Source organism: Hyperoodon ampullatus (genome assembly GCF_949752795.1).
Source record: "Hyperoodon ampullatus genome assembly, chromosome: 15".
Taxonomy (NCBI): Eukaryota; Metazoa; Chordata; class Mammalia; order Artiodactyla; family Ziphiidae; genus Hyperoodon; species Hyperoodon ampullatus.
Genome location: NC_136928.1, coordinates 29,429,360 through 29,449,450, shown reverse-complemented (window position 1 = coordinate 29,449,450; position 20,091 = coordinate 29,429,360). Strand labels below are relative to the sequence as shown.

The following is a 20,091-nucleotide window of genomic DNA, read 5'->3' as shown; positions in this document are numbered from 1 at the left end:
TAGCTCACGATTTTTGTAGTACACTGTTATTTTTGGTCCATGCATGGCCACCTTTTTCATTTTTTTAAATAATGTATTGAACCTCAGTGAACTAATCTTCAAGTACTAGAACATTAGTAACTTCAGACTGCTCATGTGCTTCTTTCCTATTGTGTCCCTCTGACTTCGCTTTTAAAAAATGTTTAAATGTTTAATGTTATGGCATTTTGCATGTCTTAACATGAATGCGTGGCATAGTGATGTGCTGGTAAGCTGCCTCTATAAAAAAATAATCACTTATTTGTTAGCATTTAAAAAATTTTTCATGATACAGATTCTCCCAGCATGGCTAATTTCAGGCTAGTAACGTGACACCACTGAATGTGGAGTTGGGAAGAAATGCATACCATCAGCTCCTGTGAGCCAGCACAAGCCAGATCCAGCACACCACTGGACAATATATCATCCTGTTTTTTTGTTATTGAACTATTTCATATTGTGGTATTGATTTTCATTTCCTTGAAAACTAAGGAGATTGAACACCTGTTTGTGTGTTTATCAGCCATATGTGTCTTCTTCTGTGAAATGTCTGTTCAGGTTTTTTTCCTATTTTAATATTGTATTTGTCTTTTCTTACTGATTTGTCAGCATTCTTTATATATTCTTGATTCTGTGCCATAAGTGTGTGTTGCATTTATCTTTGTTTGTAGTTTTTTTAACTTTTCTGAAGGTGTCTTTTGATGAATAGAGGTTCTTTATTAAAATTTAGTGCTCTTTTTGTCTTGTTTAAATAAATTTTGAGAATTATTTTATGTAGTGAGATTTACTAGCTAATTATTTTTCCTTCAAGCTCATGAACCAAAAATGTGTAAATGACCATATCAATAAAATCTAACTTGATTTGCTTGAAGAACAAAATGCTAAACTTCTATCTTAAATTATACTTTAGAGCTACATTATGGCATTTAAAGAGGGATTTGAGAAATTATAAAGGAAAAAAGTAGAGGAGAAAATTTAACTTAAAAAACAGATAAAAGCTGGAAAAGATAAGGACGGTGGAGAAGCTAAAAAGGCAAAGGGTGTCTTCCCTGGTGGTCTAGTGGGTAAGACTCCATGCTCCCAGTGCAGGGGGGCCCTGGGTTAGATCCCTGGTCCGGGAACTAGATCCCGCATGCATGCCACAGTGAAGATCCCACATGCCGTAACTAAGACCCAGCAGAGCCTAAATAAATATTTTGCGGGGGAGGCAAAGGGACTCAATGGAAACAATAGATGTTAGGTAAATGTTGACATAAATTTATGCTCATCTGAGCTCCAGTTGGATTAACTGCAGCAGTCCATCAAGAGAGAAATTATTCTGTAGCCTAAGTGGCAGAAACTAGAATAAGAAGCTGTGGTCCCCTTCTGGTTTTCCCACTCCAGGCTCTCCATCCCAGCCTCAGTAGTGTACAAGTATGCATTTTAAGATAACTTTTCAGGGAAACATTTATTGCATAAGGCAAAATGTATGTCTGATGTCCTTGTTTTTCAGTGAGAACTTTATAAGTTGTTTTTCAGTGAGGACTTTATAGGTTTATTTCATACAGTTTTTAAATTATAAAAGTGATGAATACTCAGGAAATAAGACCAAAAAAATCACTCGTGGTCCCCTCACCCACTATATTTTAGTATATTTCTCTTAAGTTTTCTTAATTATTTGACTTTGCAGATATATATGGGTCAGGACCATCAGAACAATAGAAATTTAGAAATTTTTCTGCACAATTATATGTAGGGATTTCTTCTTTTATTTACTGTCCTTAATAGCAACAAGGCTGAGTCCACTGCCATGGGTATACCTTGTAATAGAGAACAGGCTAGGGATTATATACAAGTCTCTGCTTGATAGCAGTAACTCCAGATCTTTCCTTCCCACTCATGAAAGCATATTAGAATGCAACTGAGAGTATTTTTAGAAATAACCTTAAATTCTCCCTAAAAGAAAAAATTGATAAACTTGAATTATTTTAACAATAAATACTACCCTTGTGTTGCAAATCCATGGCTACAATGTCTTTGTATCTTATTTTGTATTTTAATAGAGAATTAATGTATTAACTAGTGTTCATCACATGAAACTAAAGCATAAATTAGAAAGATCCCAAGAAATGTTCCATGTCCTGTGTATCTTGTGAAGACCCTTGAGAGAGGCATCTGGGCTCTAGAGTTCCACTGAAGTGGTGGGATTCTGGAAGGATACCTGAATCCTAACCACCATTCTCAAGCCTTCTTTTCCCACCTTGCTGCACTCACTGTAAGCTCCAAACTCCAGAAAGGTGTCAATTGAATTCCCAGCCCAAGGGTCTAATTAGGACCAAAGTTAATTTCCTGGGGCTTTTTTCTAAATCTCCCCAAGTTTTTTATCCACATACCCAAAGTTTATAAAATCCTTGAAAACTTTGAAACTAGCTTATTTGTATTCTAATAGACGTGTGTGTGTGTGTGTGTGTGTGTGTGTGTGTGTGTGTGTGTGTGTCCCCCTGCCCATAAAAACATGTAGGAATAAATAAATTGATTTGAAAAAAATGGCTATTTAATTTAAGCTGTTTTTTTGTTTTCTTTTACAGATTTTGAAGGTATGACCTTCCTTGAAACTGAGCAAGGAAAACCATTTGTGTCAGTATTCAGACATTTAAGATTACAGTATATTATCAGTGATTTGGCCTCCGCAAGAATTATCGAACAAGATTCCCTAGTACCTTCAGGTAAGAACATGAAGAAATTATGATTTTAAGTAATATCTTTCTGATTATAATAGTAATATCATAGAAAAGAATAATGAAGAAAATAGAAATTATCCTTAATTCCAATAAGGTATACATTTTTATACCAAAGCAGAATCATACCATATAGATAATTTTCTGTGTTCACATTATATATTGTGAGTATTTTCCCATATCATTAAATACTCTTCAGAACATTTAAATGGCTATATAGTATTCTATAATGTGTGTGTTCTTTAATTTGCTTAACCAATACGCTATTTTGGACTAGACTTTCAAAAGACTTTTGAAAAAAAAAATAAATTAATAAAATAAAAAAGACTTTTGAAGTACTATTTAGAGGTCAACTGCTTTTTCTATTAATACTCCTTAAATTTGCTATTTTCTGGTTTTTTTCTTATCCTAGTTAAGACTTTTTGTCAAAGCAAATGTAATACCTTTGCCAATTAAAATTTTAAAATTTTGAAACAATTACTGATTCAGTTTTTTAAGTTAAGTATCTAGTGCTTGTGTAGGATTAAGTTTAGTACTATATTTGCATTTAAGAAACAGAAAATAGAATTTGTTTGAAGATTGACTTGTAAATATGCACAGATTTATCTGAAAGTTATCATTTTTTGACACCTCGGTTTTTAATATAGCTGTGTGTTTATAGATTTAAATTGTTAACTGAAATCTGTAATTTATTTACAAAAGTATTGAATGGAAAACAAACCCAGAGTTAACATTTCTGGTAGTTTTAAAATAATGCATTTTTGGGCTACCCTGGTGGCGCAGTGGTTGAGAGTCTGCCTGCCGATGCAGGGGACGTGGGTTTGTGCCCCAGTCTGGGAAGATCCCACATGCCGCGGAGCGGCTGGGCCCGTGAGCCATGGCCGCTGAGCCTGCGCATCCGGAGCCTGTGCTCCGCAACGGGAGAGGCCACAACAGTGAGAGGCCCGTGTACCGCAAAAAAGAAAAAAAAAAGAATAATGCATTTTTTATAAAATCACTCTAGGCAGGTTTATAGACAGTGGTTTTTTTGGTTAATTTTGTATAAATCATTTGTATTACGTTTGTGTGGGTCGTGGGTCTGGGGTTTTTTTGTTGTTTGTTTGTTTGTTTTTTAAGTCACAGTTTCTCTTGAAGGTTATGTTCCCTTATAGTATAGCAGTTCTGTAATAGTTTTAGTATGTGTTATACACCAGACCCTAGCAATGGTGTAATATTAGATGCCAAGGCCTATTACATACTCCCACTCTAATCATACTTGCTTTTAAGGCTCTCTAGAAATGAATTTTGAAGGAGGTTAAAAAATAAAGTCTGTTGTAAAGTAGTTTAATTCAGGTGTTTCTGTGACGCAAGTGGATAAGCTTTATATTTTTGGAATGCAAATGGGTACAAGTATTTCTAGTCTGAAATATTTTATTTAGTATAAAATTAAAAAGAATTTATATCCTAAATTTCTGACCAGATTTCAGCCATTTTTTTCCTGACCTAAAATTACAGTAAAGGGCATTTTTTTTCCTTTTAGAATATAAATGGACAAATAGTTTTTCCTGTATATCCAAATAAAAGTTATCATTTCAAAAGCAGAGTATAAGTTAAAATTATATCCCATGCTCTTTGTGAGAGGGCAGAAAGTGGCCACATAGCTCACATTTTTAAGGTACATTGGTAAATGCTCTCAATAAGAATGTATCCTAGATTTGAAATAAATGAAAATAATTTCAATTACTTAGTTAAAATTGACTGCTCATTTTTCAGAAATAGTGCCAAACACGTGTTAACATTATTCAGAGTTATGCATTCAGTAATCTGGGGAATTTTAATGCATACATTTTGATCATCTTTAGGTCAGAATTAAATTCAAATAGAAATTAAAATAGAAAAAATTAAATTAAAATTTTAATAGAAATATGTTTAATTCCAAATTAAATCAGGATTTTGTATAGACGCATTGTATTTTAGGATTTAACTGTGTCAAGCACAGTTGAATTCCATTATATCATGGAATTAGATTTACCTTAGGTCAGATCACTATGTGTGTTTCATTCCATGATTTTGTTGTCACACTTCCCTTCCCTCTGATACCTCTGACCTCTCTTGTTGCCATTCCTCCCTGACCTTTCTCTTATGTCCTCTCATGTCTTCCATCTCTTCTCTCCATTTATTTAGCTCTCCCAGAAGAGACTATTTTCCCTCTGTAGAGGACATTCTGTCTCTTAAGACACCCTGCTAATAAAGGGTTAGGAGGCCAGATAGTCATGGGCCAGCCCCCTCTGTTGCATATGATCCAGCTCACCCTCTATTCTTTCTCTTCTGATCCCTAGTCATTCTTCCACATTCATTTAAGACTTGGGCACTTAATTTCTGTCTGCCTCTCTACACCTGCTCAGTAACATAATGTGTCCATGTTATCATTCCATTTAGTACCCTAGCCTCCTAGTAATTTGACCTCAACTCCTGTAACATTTATCTTTGCTGATCATTAAGCACTTGCCACCTATGAACCTTGTAACCCAGAATTTCTCACCATGAGAAATCCAGTGGTTTGCAAGCTGTAACCTTCTAGCATGTTCATAGCCTCATTCCTTTTACACTGTTGTTTGCTTTCCAATCCGTCTTTTCTAAATAAATAAATAAATTTGTTTATTTATTTATTTATTTATTTATTCATTTTTGGCTGAGTTGGGTCTTTGTTGCTGCGCGTGGGCTTTCTCTAGTTGCGGTAAGCGGGGACTACTCTTTGTTGCGGTGGGTGGGCTTCTCATTGCCGTGGCTTCTCTTGTAGAGCGCAGGCTCTAGGTGCGTGGTCCTCAGTAGTTGTGTCGCGTGAGCTCTAGAGTGTAGGCTCAGTAGTTGTGGCGCACAGGCTTAGTCGCTCTGCGGCATGTGGGATCTTCCCAGACCAGGGCTCGAAGCTGTGTCCCCTGCATTGGCAGGAGGATTCTTAACCACTACGCTACCAGGGAAGCCCTCCAATCCGTCTTAAGCCTTCCATTTTCTGCCAGTCTTTCAAACCTCCTGCCTTTTCTTCCTTTCAGGCCTGGATTTCATGTTAGATCATCTGGACCACTCTCTTTCACAGTTGCTTTCAACTCTTTGTCCTTCTACTTTACAAAATTCTAAAACTAAATTAAACCTTCTTTGTTTCTATATCTTCTACTCTGTGCTGAGTACTGCTCCAGAGCATTCTATAACTTTTGTATTGGTGCCACTGCAAACTCATATTTCAGTGCTAAGCCTGGACCTTGGGACTCCTTATATACTACTTTTACTTGGTCATTCCTCTTTTTCATTTGCTTCAGCAATTATATATCAAACCTCTGCCACTCTGTTCAAGCTTCCTCTCCAATAACCTCGCTGTCAGTATGGGAACTCTCCTATTTTTTAATATAAATTCTCCTTCAAATTTTTATATAAATTTTATATAAATTTATAAATTTTTGCAAGGTAATCAGGCAAAAATTTGTTTAGATTCCTGGGCTTCTTCACCTGTCCTTCCTGTCCTGTCCCAGAGGTTTTGAGGTGCTCCCTCCCTGTGCAAGCCAACCTTCTACTGTGTTCATAATCCTATCACTTCCTGTTTATTATGGAATTTTGCACTGTCATTTAATAATCTGTATCTTCAGCCCCCTCCTGTTCTCCCTCAGCTTATAAGTGTGGTCAAATCTCTTATTAAAAAACAGAACAAATCCCTCCCTCCTGCTCCCGCCCCCCATCTTGACCCTGAGTCCCCTTCATGGTAACTGCTCCTGTCCTTATAATCACCTTCTTCAGAGTTGCTGCTCCATCTCCTTACCTTTCAGTCATTCCTCAGCCCACTTCAGTCTGTCTTTGGCCCCACTATTTCACTGAAACTTTCTAGCCAAAGTTAGGTTTGTCCTGTTTGTAAAATCTAGTGGCCTCATGTTAGTCTTACTTTAACTTCTCTAGCATTTTATATCATGGTTTGTTAGTTTTTTTCCTTGAAATTCTTACAGTACTACCTTAGTTTAGAAATGCTGTACTCTCCTGATTCTTTTCCTGTCTCTCTGACCATTCCTTCTCTTTTTCTTTTGTAAGCTTCTCTTACTCTGCCCACCTCTTAACTTCCTGAGGTTGCCCTTAGCGCATCATTGATCTTTTCATTCTGTGTAGTGTCCCAGAGTGATTCCCTTCATTCATATGACTTACTGAAAGATTCTAGTTCTGACCTCTCCCCTGAGTTTCATACTTGAATATCCAACTGTTACTAGCCATGTGTAAATTGCTTCAGTTCATCTATTCAAAACAGTACTTATGGGCCTCCCTGGTGACGTAGTGGTTAAGAAGCCGCCTGCCAATGCAGGGGACACGGGATCGAACCCTGGTCTGGGAAAACCCTGCATGCCGCGGAGCAACTAAGCCCATGTGCACCACAACTACTGAGCCTGAGCTCTAGAGCCCATGTGCCACAACTACTGAAGCCTGCGTGCCTAGAGCCTGTGCTCCGCAACAAGAGAAGCCACCGCAAGGAGAAGCCCGCACACCGCAACGAAGAGTAGCCCCCGCTCGCTGCAACTAGAGAAAGCCTGCACACAGCAACAAAGACCCAACACAGCCATAAATAAATAAATAAATAAATAAATAAATAAATAAATAAATAAATTCTTTTAAAAAAACAAAACAGTACTTATATCTTTCCTCTCCAGCTCTAGTCCCTGGTTTTTTCTTCCCATGTTCGCTTATCAGTCATCAACGTTAAAAACCCACCCAGCCTCACAAAAAATGGCAGAATCCTGCAAGTCATCCTGTCCTCCTCAAACTCTCTTCCTCCACATCCGTTCACCATGTCCTATAGATTTTTTCCCTAGATAATTCTCAAACTCACCTCCTTTTTTTGCCTGCTACCACTTCATTGTTAAGACATCGTCATCTCTTGCTAGATTACTGTAGTACAGAATATATCTGTGTTCTGTTTGGACTGTATGTTTTTCATCTTTTTCTCTCGGGTACATAATACAGTGCTTGACAGGTAGTAGGCACTCAGTTTGTGTGAACTAAAATCATTTTCTGAAACATACTAACTTACATATGGCCTAATACTGTATTTACTCTATCAGATGAGTTTAGGTTCTAGCTCCTAACCTAAGAACCTTAAAGGGGAGGAGGAAAAGTAAACAAATATGTGTAGATTCTTCAGTGTCCCAGGTTATATGCCAGATTATAGATTTGGAAAAGTAAACAAATACATGTAGATTCTTCACAGTGTCCCAGGTAATATGCCAGATTATACATTTAACACCTATCATGTAACATAATCTTTGAAATTATCAAGGTAGTTGTTCCCATTTTATAGTTGAAGTGAAGTATTACTATCCTGTCATACAGCTAATGAGAAGCAGAGCTCAACTGCAACCCCAAGTCTTTCCTGTTCTAAAGCCCATATTTTTTTTGGCTACATCTTACTTAAAAGAAGTCCACTATGTTTAATCTCTTTAAGTTTGCATATCCAGTTGCAGAAACTTAAGCAAACTTAACTTTGAATTCAGACTTAACTTTGAATCACCATTCTTTTGAGTATGTTTAATTTTTTGGCTTTTGATAACAAAGTAATGAAATAGATTTATTCCCTTACTTTGCATTGTGGGCAAGAAAATAGGTATTCTTGTAACTTTTTATATCAGGAATTACTGTTGTGGGAATAATGGGGAAACTTAATGCTTAATATTTTCATAAATTCAATAGAGATGATAATTGTTAAAGCAGTATGAATTTTATGAAAATAAGTTGCTTAAAATGAAAAGGTATATACATTCATGTAATTAGGTTTATTGAGAAATACTGTACTCAGTAAATTTGTCATCTTTTGGAACTAGATTTTTAGGTTATTATACGTGAAGATCTTTGAGACGAACTTCTCCATAATTTTATACTAATATACGTAGATGCTCTGTACAAAATATTCTTTTATCCAGATAGGAATTTTTTATTATGTAGACTGTCCTTCACCTTCATGATCTAATTCTGACTTAACGTGTTTCATATAACATTCAACCTGTAGGCTGTTTTTTGCTATATGCTTTACTGGTTGTGAGTAGATTTTTGTATGTGTATATACCTGAATATACACTGTTTCTTTCATTTAAACAATAAAACTAGGCAAATTCAGGGCGTATCTTATCTTTCTGTTTGTGTTTTAAAGTTTTGTAAATCTAAGACATTTAGATTTTCAAATAGTATACTTTTGGAGACCCCCTTCCCCATATCCTTTGTATAAGACAAGAGAAATGATCTAAATAAATTCATTCTGACTTATCTCATTTATTCTATTAGAAAAGTACTGTGTTTACATTCAGAACTGCTGTTGAGACTGATTCACTTTGTTATAAAGCAGAAACTAATAAAAAAAAAACTGCTGTTGGTTAGATCTGCAGCTGCTGATTTATAGCACTGTCAAATGCCACTTTGATGTGCCTGTTTTGAGTTTTTGTTTTGTATTTTGGTCTGATAAAGTTTAAAAGTGCTTAAATTTGTTTTCACTGAGTGGAAGTTTCTTGAAGGCACTTTTTCAGAATCTTTCCACTGAACACTAACTCTGCCAAAAAGAATTCTGGCAAACTCTGCCTAGTGTATCTGCGTTTTGGGAGATATGTCTGCATATAATCATATTAAAAATTCTATATAAGGCAAATTGTTTCACTTATTTTTATCCCATGTTTTTCAATCTCATTTTATCAGAGATTTCCCCCCGTGTATCAACTGTCAACATTGCATTTGAACTAGTGGTTCTAGTGACTTATTTTGGGGCTGCTGCTACTGGATGAACTACCTGTGACCAAAAAGATTTCTAGTTTGACTTTTTACTCTTTTAGATTAAGGCAAGAAAGGAGGGACAAAAATGTGTACCCACATTTTTAACTTGTTAAAAATGCTTTCAGGGAATTCCCTGGCAGTCCAATGGTTAGGATTCGTTGCTTTCACTGCCGAGGCCTGGGTTCAATCTCTGGTCAGGAAACTAAGATCCCACAAGCCAGGTGGCGCAGCCAAAAAAAAAAATTCCTTTAGTTTTAAAGGAGTTTATTCAAAGTTGTTGAAACTAAATTTTAAAACATTTTCATGGGATATAGCTTACATGATATTTGAGAATATGAATGTGTAACCCTTTCATTCCATTTTTATAAATGAATCATGAAAAGCCTATTCTATCTCTGGATCAGCGAGTTTCAGACTACAGGCATAACCAGTAGTGAGTTGAGAAATCATTTTAATGGGAAGGGATCAGCTTTTTTTTTTTTTAATAAAATACAGTAAAAATAGAATTTTAAAATCCAAATACCTTGCAAATAAGATGAACAATATGTGTGTAGGTATACTGAGTCACATAAACTTTGCTGTTAGTCTTTACCTACTGAAGATGAATTGTTTGTGGCCTAGATATTCAGTAGTTATTCCTTATAATAGCAACAATATTATTTTAGGGAAAGAAGCACTCATAAGTATATTTATAGAGAATTTTAAGGAAGGACACCAATAAATCAGTGCAAGTCATCTGGATACCTTTTATTAGGTAGAGAATTATGAAGTGAAAACCCAGATTTTAATTGCACTAGGGTTTTTCCCCTGGCTTTCAGTAGAGGTAGAGAAATCATTTAACTTAAAAATTAGAAAAACTACCCTTTTAGTTGGGAATAAATAAGAGCAAAAAATAAATATGGTGCTAAGCCAGTTCTGCTTATATTTTTAATCCATGTTTTTATGTAAAATAATTAAAATTTCAGCTTCCACAGTCTCATTTTGTGGAAAAATTATATACTTATTATTAAAGGGAAGAATATCTATAATTATTATATTCCATTTGTAATAATTTAAATTATAATAGTTATCTAAATTGTGTCAAAATTATTTCTTGAGTTGCATAATTCATCTAATAATTTAGAGATGGTATATTTCTCATTAATTGTTTTCAGATAATTTAATATAGGAACAATCCATTCAGTTTTCTATTAAAGCTTTTGTTAAAACTGAAAATATTACTTTTGGTATGTTTCTCACAAATGAAAAATAGTATGAGCTATGAAAAGGAAATTATTAAATACTAGAACATACTTTTAACTAAAGTTTTAAATGTATGTGATCTAAGTAGAATCTGTCCTAAAGCAGAGGAAGATAACATTTACCACTTTAAAAATCATTAAGCTGTATTGTTATAGCATATTTATAAAATAAAATTAACAGCTTTACTTATTGCTGTTTTAAACTTGAATTTTAAAATGGTAAAAATTTTATCAACTTCTTAAAATTTTTAAATCCTTTATGTTTTTCCATATTTCTTATTATTCTTATATGTATTTTTACACTTCAGAATGGCTATGTTCTGTGTATAAACAGCAGTGGTTTGCTATGCTCCGGGCAGAACAAGACAGTGAGGTGGGGTAAGTATGGTACATCATAGCATTGTTCATTAAAAAAAAAAAAATTTTTTTTTTTACTGAAATATAGTTAATTTACAATATTGTGTTAGTTTCAGGTGTACAGCTAAGAGATTCAGTTGTATATATATATTTTTTCAGATTATTTTCAATTATAGGTTACTATAAGATACTGAATATAGTTCCCTTTGCTATACAGTAAATCCTTGTTGCTTATCTGTTTTGTGTATAGTAGTTTGTATCTGTTAATCCCAAACTCCTAATTTATCCCGCCACCACTCCCTTTCCCCTTTGGTAACCATAAGTCTGTTTGTCTGTGAGTTCTTCTGTTTTTTATATAGATTCATTTGTATTCTTTTTTTTAGATTCCACATATAAGTGATATCTTATAATTGTCTTTCTCTGTTTGACTTACTTCACTTAGTATGATATTCTCTAGGTCCATCCATGTTGCTGCAAATGGTAATATTTCATTCTTTTTTATAACTGAGTAATACATATTCCACTGTATATAAATATACCACATCTTCCTAAGCCAATCATCCGTTGATGGGCCCTTGGGCTGCTTTGATGTCTTGGCTCTTGTAAATAGTGCTGCTGTGAACATTGGGGTGCATGTATCTTTTTGAATTAGAGTTTTCATCTTTTTGGGATATATGCCAAGGAGTGGAATTGCGGGGTATAGTAGCTCTAATTTTAGTTTTCTAAGGAATCTCCACGCTGTTTTCCATAGGAGCCGCACCAATTTACATTCCCACCAACAGTGTAGTGTAGGAGGGTTCCCTTTTCCCCACACCCTCTCCAGATTTATTATTTGTAGACTTTTTGATGATACCCATTTTGACTGGTGTGAGGTGTTATCTCATTGTAGTTTTGATTTGCATTTCTCTAATAATTATTGATGTTGAGCATCTTTCCATGTGCCTGTTGGCCATCTGTATGTCATCTTTGGAGAAATGTCTATTTAGGTCTTCTGCCCATTTTTTGATTGGGTGGTTTGTTTTTTTGAGTTGTATGAGCTGTTTGTATATTTTGGATATTAACCCCTTGTAGGTCACATCATTTACAAATATTTTCTCCCATTCCCTAGGTTGTCTTTTCATTTTGTTTATGGTTTCCTTTGCTGTGCAAAAGCTTATAAGTTTGATTAGGTCAGGTCCCATTTGTTCATTTTTGCTTATATTTCTTTTGTCTTGGGAGACTAATCTAAGAAAATATGCTACAGCTTATATCTGAGAATGTTTTGCTGATGTTCTTTTCTAGGAGTTTTATGGTGTCATGTCTTATACTTAGGTATTTAAAGTATTTTGAAGTTTTTTTGTATATAGTGTGAGGGAGTGTTCATATTGATTTACATGTAGCTGTCCAGCTTTCCCACCACCACTTGTTGGAGAGACTGTCTTTTCTCCATTGTATTAATATATTATTGCCTCTGTTGTTGTCGATTAATTGACCACAGGTGTATGGATTTTGCTATGAATTTTTAAATGTATTCATTATGTTGAAAAACCAGTAACAGTATTAAAATCAAGAGCTGTTAGAGAAAAGATCATGTAATCAGCTTTTATTCTTATATTTCTATAACTATCAATATTATAAATATTTATCTTTTTGGTCAATTAGTATAACAGAATGTTTGTATTGTCACTTGCTATATTAGTAAAATTGAATAATTCATATACTTTGTTTCACTTAGTGTTATGATATTCTTTTAAGCCATTGAAATATTACCTGGAATAATGCTTTCATAAAGCATGATCTTCATATATATGTATAGGTAAAGCCAATTTTCTTATTTGTGGCAGTATTGTCAAATTCTCACTAATGTAATAGGGTTTTTTTTGTTTTGTTTTTTTAAGTTCTTTTTTTAAAAAAAATATTTATTTATTTATTTATTTGACCGCACCAGATCTTAGTTGCGGCGCGTGGGATCTTTAGGTGCAGCACACGGGATCTTTTAGTTGCAGCACGTGGGGTCTTTTAGTTGCGGCATGCGGGCTCTAGTTCCCTGACCAGGGATGAACCCAGTTCCCCTGCAGTGGGAGCGTGGAGTCTTAGACACTGGGCCACCAGGGAAGTCCCCTGTAATAGGTTTTTTGAAGACTTGAGTGTAAGGTGAATTAACCCATCTGGTTACACAGGTGCCTTCATCAAAAGCATATGACCCGGGCTTCCCTGGTGGCGCAGTGGTTGGGAGTCTGCCGATGCAGGGGACACGGGTTCGTGCCCGGGTCCGGGAAGATCCCACATGCCACGGAGCGGCTGGACCCATGAGCCATGGCCGCTGAGCCTGCACATCCGGAGCCTGTGCTCCGCAATGGGAGAGGCCACAACAGTGAGAGGCCCGCGTACCACTAAAAAAAAAAAAAAAAGCATATGACCCTTCTAGAAAATATTTATGTACTGTCTTCATTTTAAGAGAAAGCATATTATCTGTTCTTTCAATGTGTAGTGCTTTGCAGTTCAGAGAAGTACTTCCACATTTATTGTTTGATCTTTATACTAGCTCCTTGGTATAGGCAGTGTGAAGAGACAGTCCACCTGTGAGTATAAAAAAAGGTTTTACATTTAAATTTTTTTCTGCCCTGATCTCTTTTAGATCATTTTTATACACTAAAGAACTTACTAAAATAATAGCCTAGTTGTGTTTATAGCTAAACAGTGAGTGTGTGAAAGGGTTCTATAAACTTAAGATAATGATTGCAAGATTATTATCCAGGGTTCTTAGTTTCTACTTTACTTGTAACTTATATCCCATCTTTTCCCAAATATATTCATAGCATACTTATCTTGCACAAATACAGTAAGATTGTTGAAATAGAAATAAGAGACCCCTCCAAAAAATGAGAGTTAGTTATTTACTGGAATTCAGATTTGAAGCATTTTGTAATGTATGAAATGTTTTATAAACCATCCTACCTACTTCTTTTGTATATTCAGTTTTTACATGTTGGATGTTCTCTATTTTTCAAGATTTTTCTCATCTGTATCCTTCTTGAGTTTAATATAGAGCCTCACCTAAGAGACTGAGTTAGAATAAGTGGCTTTCTTGCCTTCTTATTATGTATATGACTGTATTGCCCCTAATGAAGCACTCTCTTCCACACATACTGAGCATCTGCTCACTACCGTAGGGCTGCTAAAGTGAGAAAGACAGTGTACTCCCTTGACTCTAGGTTATAATCTAGTAAAGTCTCCCTCCAGTGTTCTCTTCCAAATGCTTTTCCACATTGCCAACAGGATTAGCCTCCTAAGTAGAAATATAATTTCACTTCCCTGCTTAAATAAGACCAGGGACATTTGATGATAGTTAGGGATTATTGCTTTATGTGTGATATATATTTACAGATTAAAGGATATGATGTCTGGAGGGTCAGCCTCAATAATAATCAGTTGGGAGGGATGTGGGGAGAAGTGGGTTGGGAGTAAAACTAAAACAGGATTATTGAACCTAGATGGTGAGAAAATTTGGCTCATTGTACTATTTACTTTTTTTTTAAGCAAAGCTTTTATTTATTTATTATATTTTAAATTTATTTATTTTTGGCTGCGTTGGGTCTTCATTGCCGTGCATGGGCTTTCTCTAGTTGCGGCGAGCGGGGGCTGCTCTTCCTTGTGGTGCACAGGCTTCTCACTGCGGTAGCTTCTCTTGTTGCGGAGCACAAGCTTTAGGTGCGTGGGCTTCAGTAGTTGTGGCGCGTAGGCTCAGTGGTTCCGGCTCACGGGCTCTAGAGTGCAGGCTCAGTAGTTATGGTGCACGGGATTAGTTGCTCCACAGCATGTGGGATCTTCCCGGACCAGGGTTCGAACCCGTGTCCCTTGCATTGGCAGGTGGATTCTTAAACACTGTGCCACCAGGGAAGTCCCTATTTACTTTTATATGTTTGAAAGTTTTTGTAAGAAAAAATTTTAAAGTAACAGAACAAATACATGGGAACTCTCTCTTATCTACAGGAAAATTTGAAACTCCTGTGAACATAGCCTGTGGGGCCCTTCAACAGTCTGTCCCAAATGCTTTTTGCTTTATCTCCTCTCATGCTCATTTTAGGCTCCAGCTGCACTAAGTTCTTCATACATTTAGTACCCTTTCATGCTCCGGTCCTTTTTTGCTAGTCCTTCTACCTGGAATGCCCTTCCTCTGCATAGAGTTCACCCCTGATGTCTACCCCAACAAACTCCCTCTCAGGCACAAATAATGCTTCCTCTGTGATGATCCCCACTCTTAATCCCAGGCAATAAATCTGTGCCTTCTTCATGCTCTTAACATCAGTTCTCTCCACGTTATTATATTTTTACTTATGTCTAGTTCCCTGCTAGACTGAGCTCGTGGATGTCAAGGATATGTTTTATTAGTTTTATTTACATTTCATTATTTTTTATGTATTTGTTTCAATATATTTATTAGAGAATGATGATGATGATGGCCCCAGTATCTAGGTACTTAATAAATGCTGTATATGAATGAATGTATTTTATCATTTGGAATTCTAAGCTAATAATAATGTCATTTTATTATTACATCTTGAAATAACAGTGTTTCTCTTAGTTGATTAAGGTTTTTAAAGTAAGAGGGCCAAGTAAAGATTAATTGATAAAATTCTACAACTGTTTTCTATTAAATACTGAATTTGTATAGTTGTACTACTTTAAAAAATGGCTTGTGTGCCAAACAATAATATCTAATGGTAGGTGATACCAAGTCACGTCTTAAATAATAGATTTTAATTTAATTTTACTTAGTAGTTAGACTTTTAAGTGTTTTATTTTCTCGGTAAGCAGAATTTCTCATAGATTTTTTCCCCCTCTTCTCTGGTTTCACTGTGCCCTAGTAAAAGTATTCTAGAAGTCAAGGCAATAAATGAAACACTAAAGATTAAAAAATTTTTTTATTTAGCAGAGGTAATGGGCTAGATTTAATCATTGCATTTTGATTTTTATCTGTACTACAAAATTTTATTTTTAAATCTAGTAGAAAGTTTTTCTCTTGTTTTAACTCACAGTTATTTTTCAAATATTAGTTGCTTATTTTCCATGAGATTTCATGTTTTATATATATCTCTAGGCCTCAAGAAATCAATAAAGAAGAGCTAGAGGGAAATAGCATGAGGTGTGGTAGAAAGCTTGCCAAAGATGGTGAAGTAAGTATGGGTTGTGACTCTTAATAGTCTTATACAGTGCAAAATATATTTTCAATAACAATCATGATACATATTATACCTCAGAAGAGCTTTTTTGTGGATTAGTTTCTGTAGCATGATCTCCTGGGCAAGGAGTTACATACTCAGTGGTGATTCATTATTCAGCCTTCTCTGAGACTGTTGAACTTTCTGGGTCTAGATACGAGATATGAGAAGATCCCTCAGCAAACCAGAAATAAAGATAAATAAGACGTTAAATGGGAGCTGTTACATAGTCTTAAAAGTAATTCTTTCTATTTTACAGTTACCCAAGATCAAAGACATTCAAAGGCTTTGATTGCTACCCACATTAAAAATTATGTATTTCATTAACACCCAATACAAATACATATAAGTGAAACAAAAGTATTACAAAACAATGCTTACAGCTGCTGTGTCCTATAGATGTATTTCTACTTAATTTTTCTTTAAAAAGCTGGTTGTGACTCATTAAATTGATTTTACAGCCACTAAAGAGACATGAACTACATTTTTTTATTTTTTTTTTTTTTTTTTTTTTTTTGCGGTATGTGGGCCTCTCACTGTTGTGGCCTCTCCCGTTGCGGAGCACAGGCTCCGGACGCGCAGGATAAACGGCCATGGCTCACGGGCCCAGCCGCTCCGCAGCATGTGGGATCCTCCCAGACCGGGGCACGAACCCGTATCCTCTGCATCGGCAGGCGGACTCTCAACCACTGCGCCACCAGGGAAGCCCTGAACTACATTTTTTTAAAAAAACTCTACCCTAATTGTAATTTTCATCTTTGAAAACAATTCAGCCTAATTTAGATAACCATTTGGTTATTTTTCTCCCAGATTTTCCCTCATTTTAACTTTAATTTTGAAAGTTTCATTATTTTATGTTTGCATTAATAATTGCAGAGTATGAAAGAGGAATAGCATCTTATTTATTCCTTAGTCCTCCTTATTGTCGCTTCCAGACCTTGTTCCACCCTCGTCGTCATTGAATCACAGCTCCTTTGAAGTGCATACTTCTACACCACTCACTACTCTGACTGTGGCCGTCACTCGCTCAGCTTGCTGGCTTTCTTTCTCCCTACTCTTCTTATCAGTCTTGGTGATTTTAGCATCTGTTCCCTGACCTTCCTTCCCTCCGTGATCTTGTGCTCTACCCTACCTGAGGAACCAATTTCCTATAAGCCTATCCTCAATTTTTGTATCACTAATTCATGTACCCTCTTCAAAATCTCCATTTTAAGCATACCACTTGCAGACTCCACCTCGTGTTATCTTTCTAGCGCTCTCCCTCTAGTACCTGGACTCCCAACAACTTTTTAACCCCACTAGAATGTACAATACACTGTTCTTACTATCTTTTCCCCGTTACCCTTTCACCATATCCCTACTTCTTTCTTTACTTGACTTATATTTTATGTTCCATCTTAAAATTGGTCCCTGGCTGGGGTGGGATGAATTGGGAGATCGGGATTGACGTATATACACTATTGATACTATGTATAAAATAGATAACTAATGAGAACCTACTGTATAGCTCAGGGAACTCTACTGAATGCTCTGTGCTAACCTAAATGGGAGGGAAATCCAAAAAAGAGGGGATATATGTATACGTACAGCTGACTCACTTTGCTGTGCAGTAGAAACCAGCACAACACTGTAAAGCAACTATACTCCAATAAAAATTAACTTTAAAAAGTTATTGACCAGGGCTTCCCTGATGGCGCAGTGGTTAAGAATCCGTCTACCAATGCAGGGGACATGGGTTCGAGCCCTGGTCCGGGAAGATCCCACATGCCGCAGTGCAACTAAGCCCATGCGCCACAACTACTGAGCCTGTGCTCTAGAGCCTGCGAACCACAACTACTGAGCCCACACACGCCACAACTACTGAAGCCCGTGCACCTAGAGCCCGTGCTCCACAACAAGAGAAGCCACCGCAGTGAAAAGCCCGCGCACTGCAGCGAAGAGTAGTCCCTGCTCGCCACAACTAGAGAAAGCTGGTGCACAGCAATGAAGACCCAATGCAGCCATAAATAAATACATAAACAAATAAATACATAAATAAATTTATTTTTTAAAAGTTATTGAGCAAAATTAAGGCTGGGAACTTTTGTAGGTAACAATTAATTAAAAACAATATACAAGGTGAAAAAAAAAATTGGTCCCTGGCTTATACTCTTAACTTCCTTTTTCCCTTTTTCACTCAGTCAAATTCACCAGGCTAAACCCCAGTTCTTGTTAAATCCCACCTTTCCATGCATTCCATGCCTGCTTCCATACAAATGAATGTGTCTAAAGGAAAACACCATACAAACCCCAGCAGGTTTCACTTGAATGTTGTAACTGTAAACTTCAAGCAGGTTTTTAGTGCGAAATGGTGATCCTCCTACATTTCCCTAGTGAATTTATCCTCCTGCTCCTGGAGTAGCTCTCATACCTTCTCAAAAGGGCAGTGCTACCACCCTTATTCTTTCCATTGGCCTTGCTGCTTTCTTCATTCAGAAAATAAAAGCAGTAGGAAGAGAATCCGTGCATCCTCCTACCAACAATACTACCAGTCTCCTTGCATCTGCAGCCGTGTGCTGTGCTCTTCCTTTTACTAGAATGGATGAACTGTCTGCTTCTATCCTAGTCCACCTCCTCTTGTAATGGACCCCATCCCTTCTCACTTATTCAAAAAGTTTGCTCCTACAGTCGTCGCCTCACTCTCCTGCATCATCAGTTTTTCTCTTCTGTATCATTCTCATTTAGCATATTAACATGCTACAGCATCACCCATCTTAAACCATTTCCTGACTCACATTCCCCTCTAGCTTCCAATCCATTTCTCTGCACCCTTTTTAAGCAAAACTCATTGAAAAAAGTTGCCTGTATCCACTCCAATTCATTTACTCCAATAAAGTCAAGTGAAACGCTGTGCCATTGTCACCAGTGATTCCTACATTACCAAGTCGAGTAGTTTTTAGTCTTCCGAAAGTTCTTGGCAACGTGACCCATCTGTTCACTCACTACATGGAGATTTTCTCCATTTGACTTCCAGGACAGCATACTGCGCTGGTTTTCTTCCTGCTTCGTTGGCTGCTCCCTCTAAGTCTTTGCTAGATCCTTCTCTTTCTCAACAAATGTTGGTGTGACTGGAGGCTCAGTACTTGGACTTCTTCCATATCTGTGCTCTCTATGCTGACTCCTAAGTGATCTCATATAGTCCCATGACTTTACACCAATTCCTAACTCCTGTATCCAGCTACTCAGTTGACATCTTTCTTAGAATTCTAATAGCCTCTCAAATATAATGGTCCCAGCTGATCTCTTTGATTTTCATTCCCAAACTCCTCCTTCCCAAGTATTCTCCAACCCATAGATAACCCGTCTGTTCATCCACTGCATAAGCTCCACACTTCAGATTCTTCTTTCTTTTGTTCCATATCTGTTGTCCATAAGAAGTTCCTTTGAATATATACCTTCCAAATATATTCTTTTTATTTTTTTTTATTTTTTGGCTGCATTGGGTCTTCATTGCTGTGCATGGGCTTTCTCTAGTTGTGGCGAGCGGGGGCTACTCTTCCTTGCGGTGCACGGGCTTCTCATTGCAGTAGCTTCTCTTGTTGCGGAGCACAGGCCAAAGATGCATGGGCTTCAGTAGTTGTGGCGCACGGGCTCTAGAGCCCAGGCTCAGTAGTTATGGCGCTCGGGCTTAGTTGCTCCGCGGCATGTGGGATCTTCCCGGACCAGGGATCGAACCCATGTCCCCTGCATTGGCAGGTGGATTCTTAACCACTGTGCCACCAGGGAAGTCCCCCAAATATATTCTTACCATGT

General features: G+C 36.6%; 1 protein-coding gene across 1 annotated transcript in view; it reads left to right on the top strand.

The window, feature by feature from the left end:
- GMCL1 (germ cell-less 1, spermatogenesis associated) overlaps nt 1-20,091 on the top strand; it is a gene marked incomplete at its 5' end in the record, with an annotated part of 43,862 nt that overhangs the window by 16,210 nt on the left and 7,561 nt on the right. Inside the window, 3 exons of the mRNA XM_079721182.1 lie at nt 2,586-2,723; nt 11,050-11,119; nt 16,179-16,254. Of these exons, the coding sequence (XP_079577308.1) occupies nt 2,586-2,723; nt 11,050-11,119; nt 16,179-16,254 (284 nt within the window). The remainder of the gene's footprint in view (nt 1-2,585; nt 2,724-11,049; nt 11,120-16,178; nt 16,255-20,091) is intronic.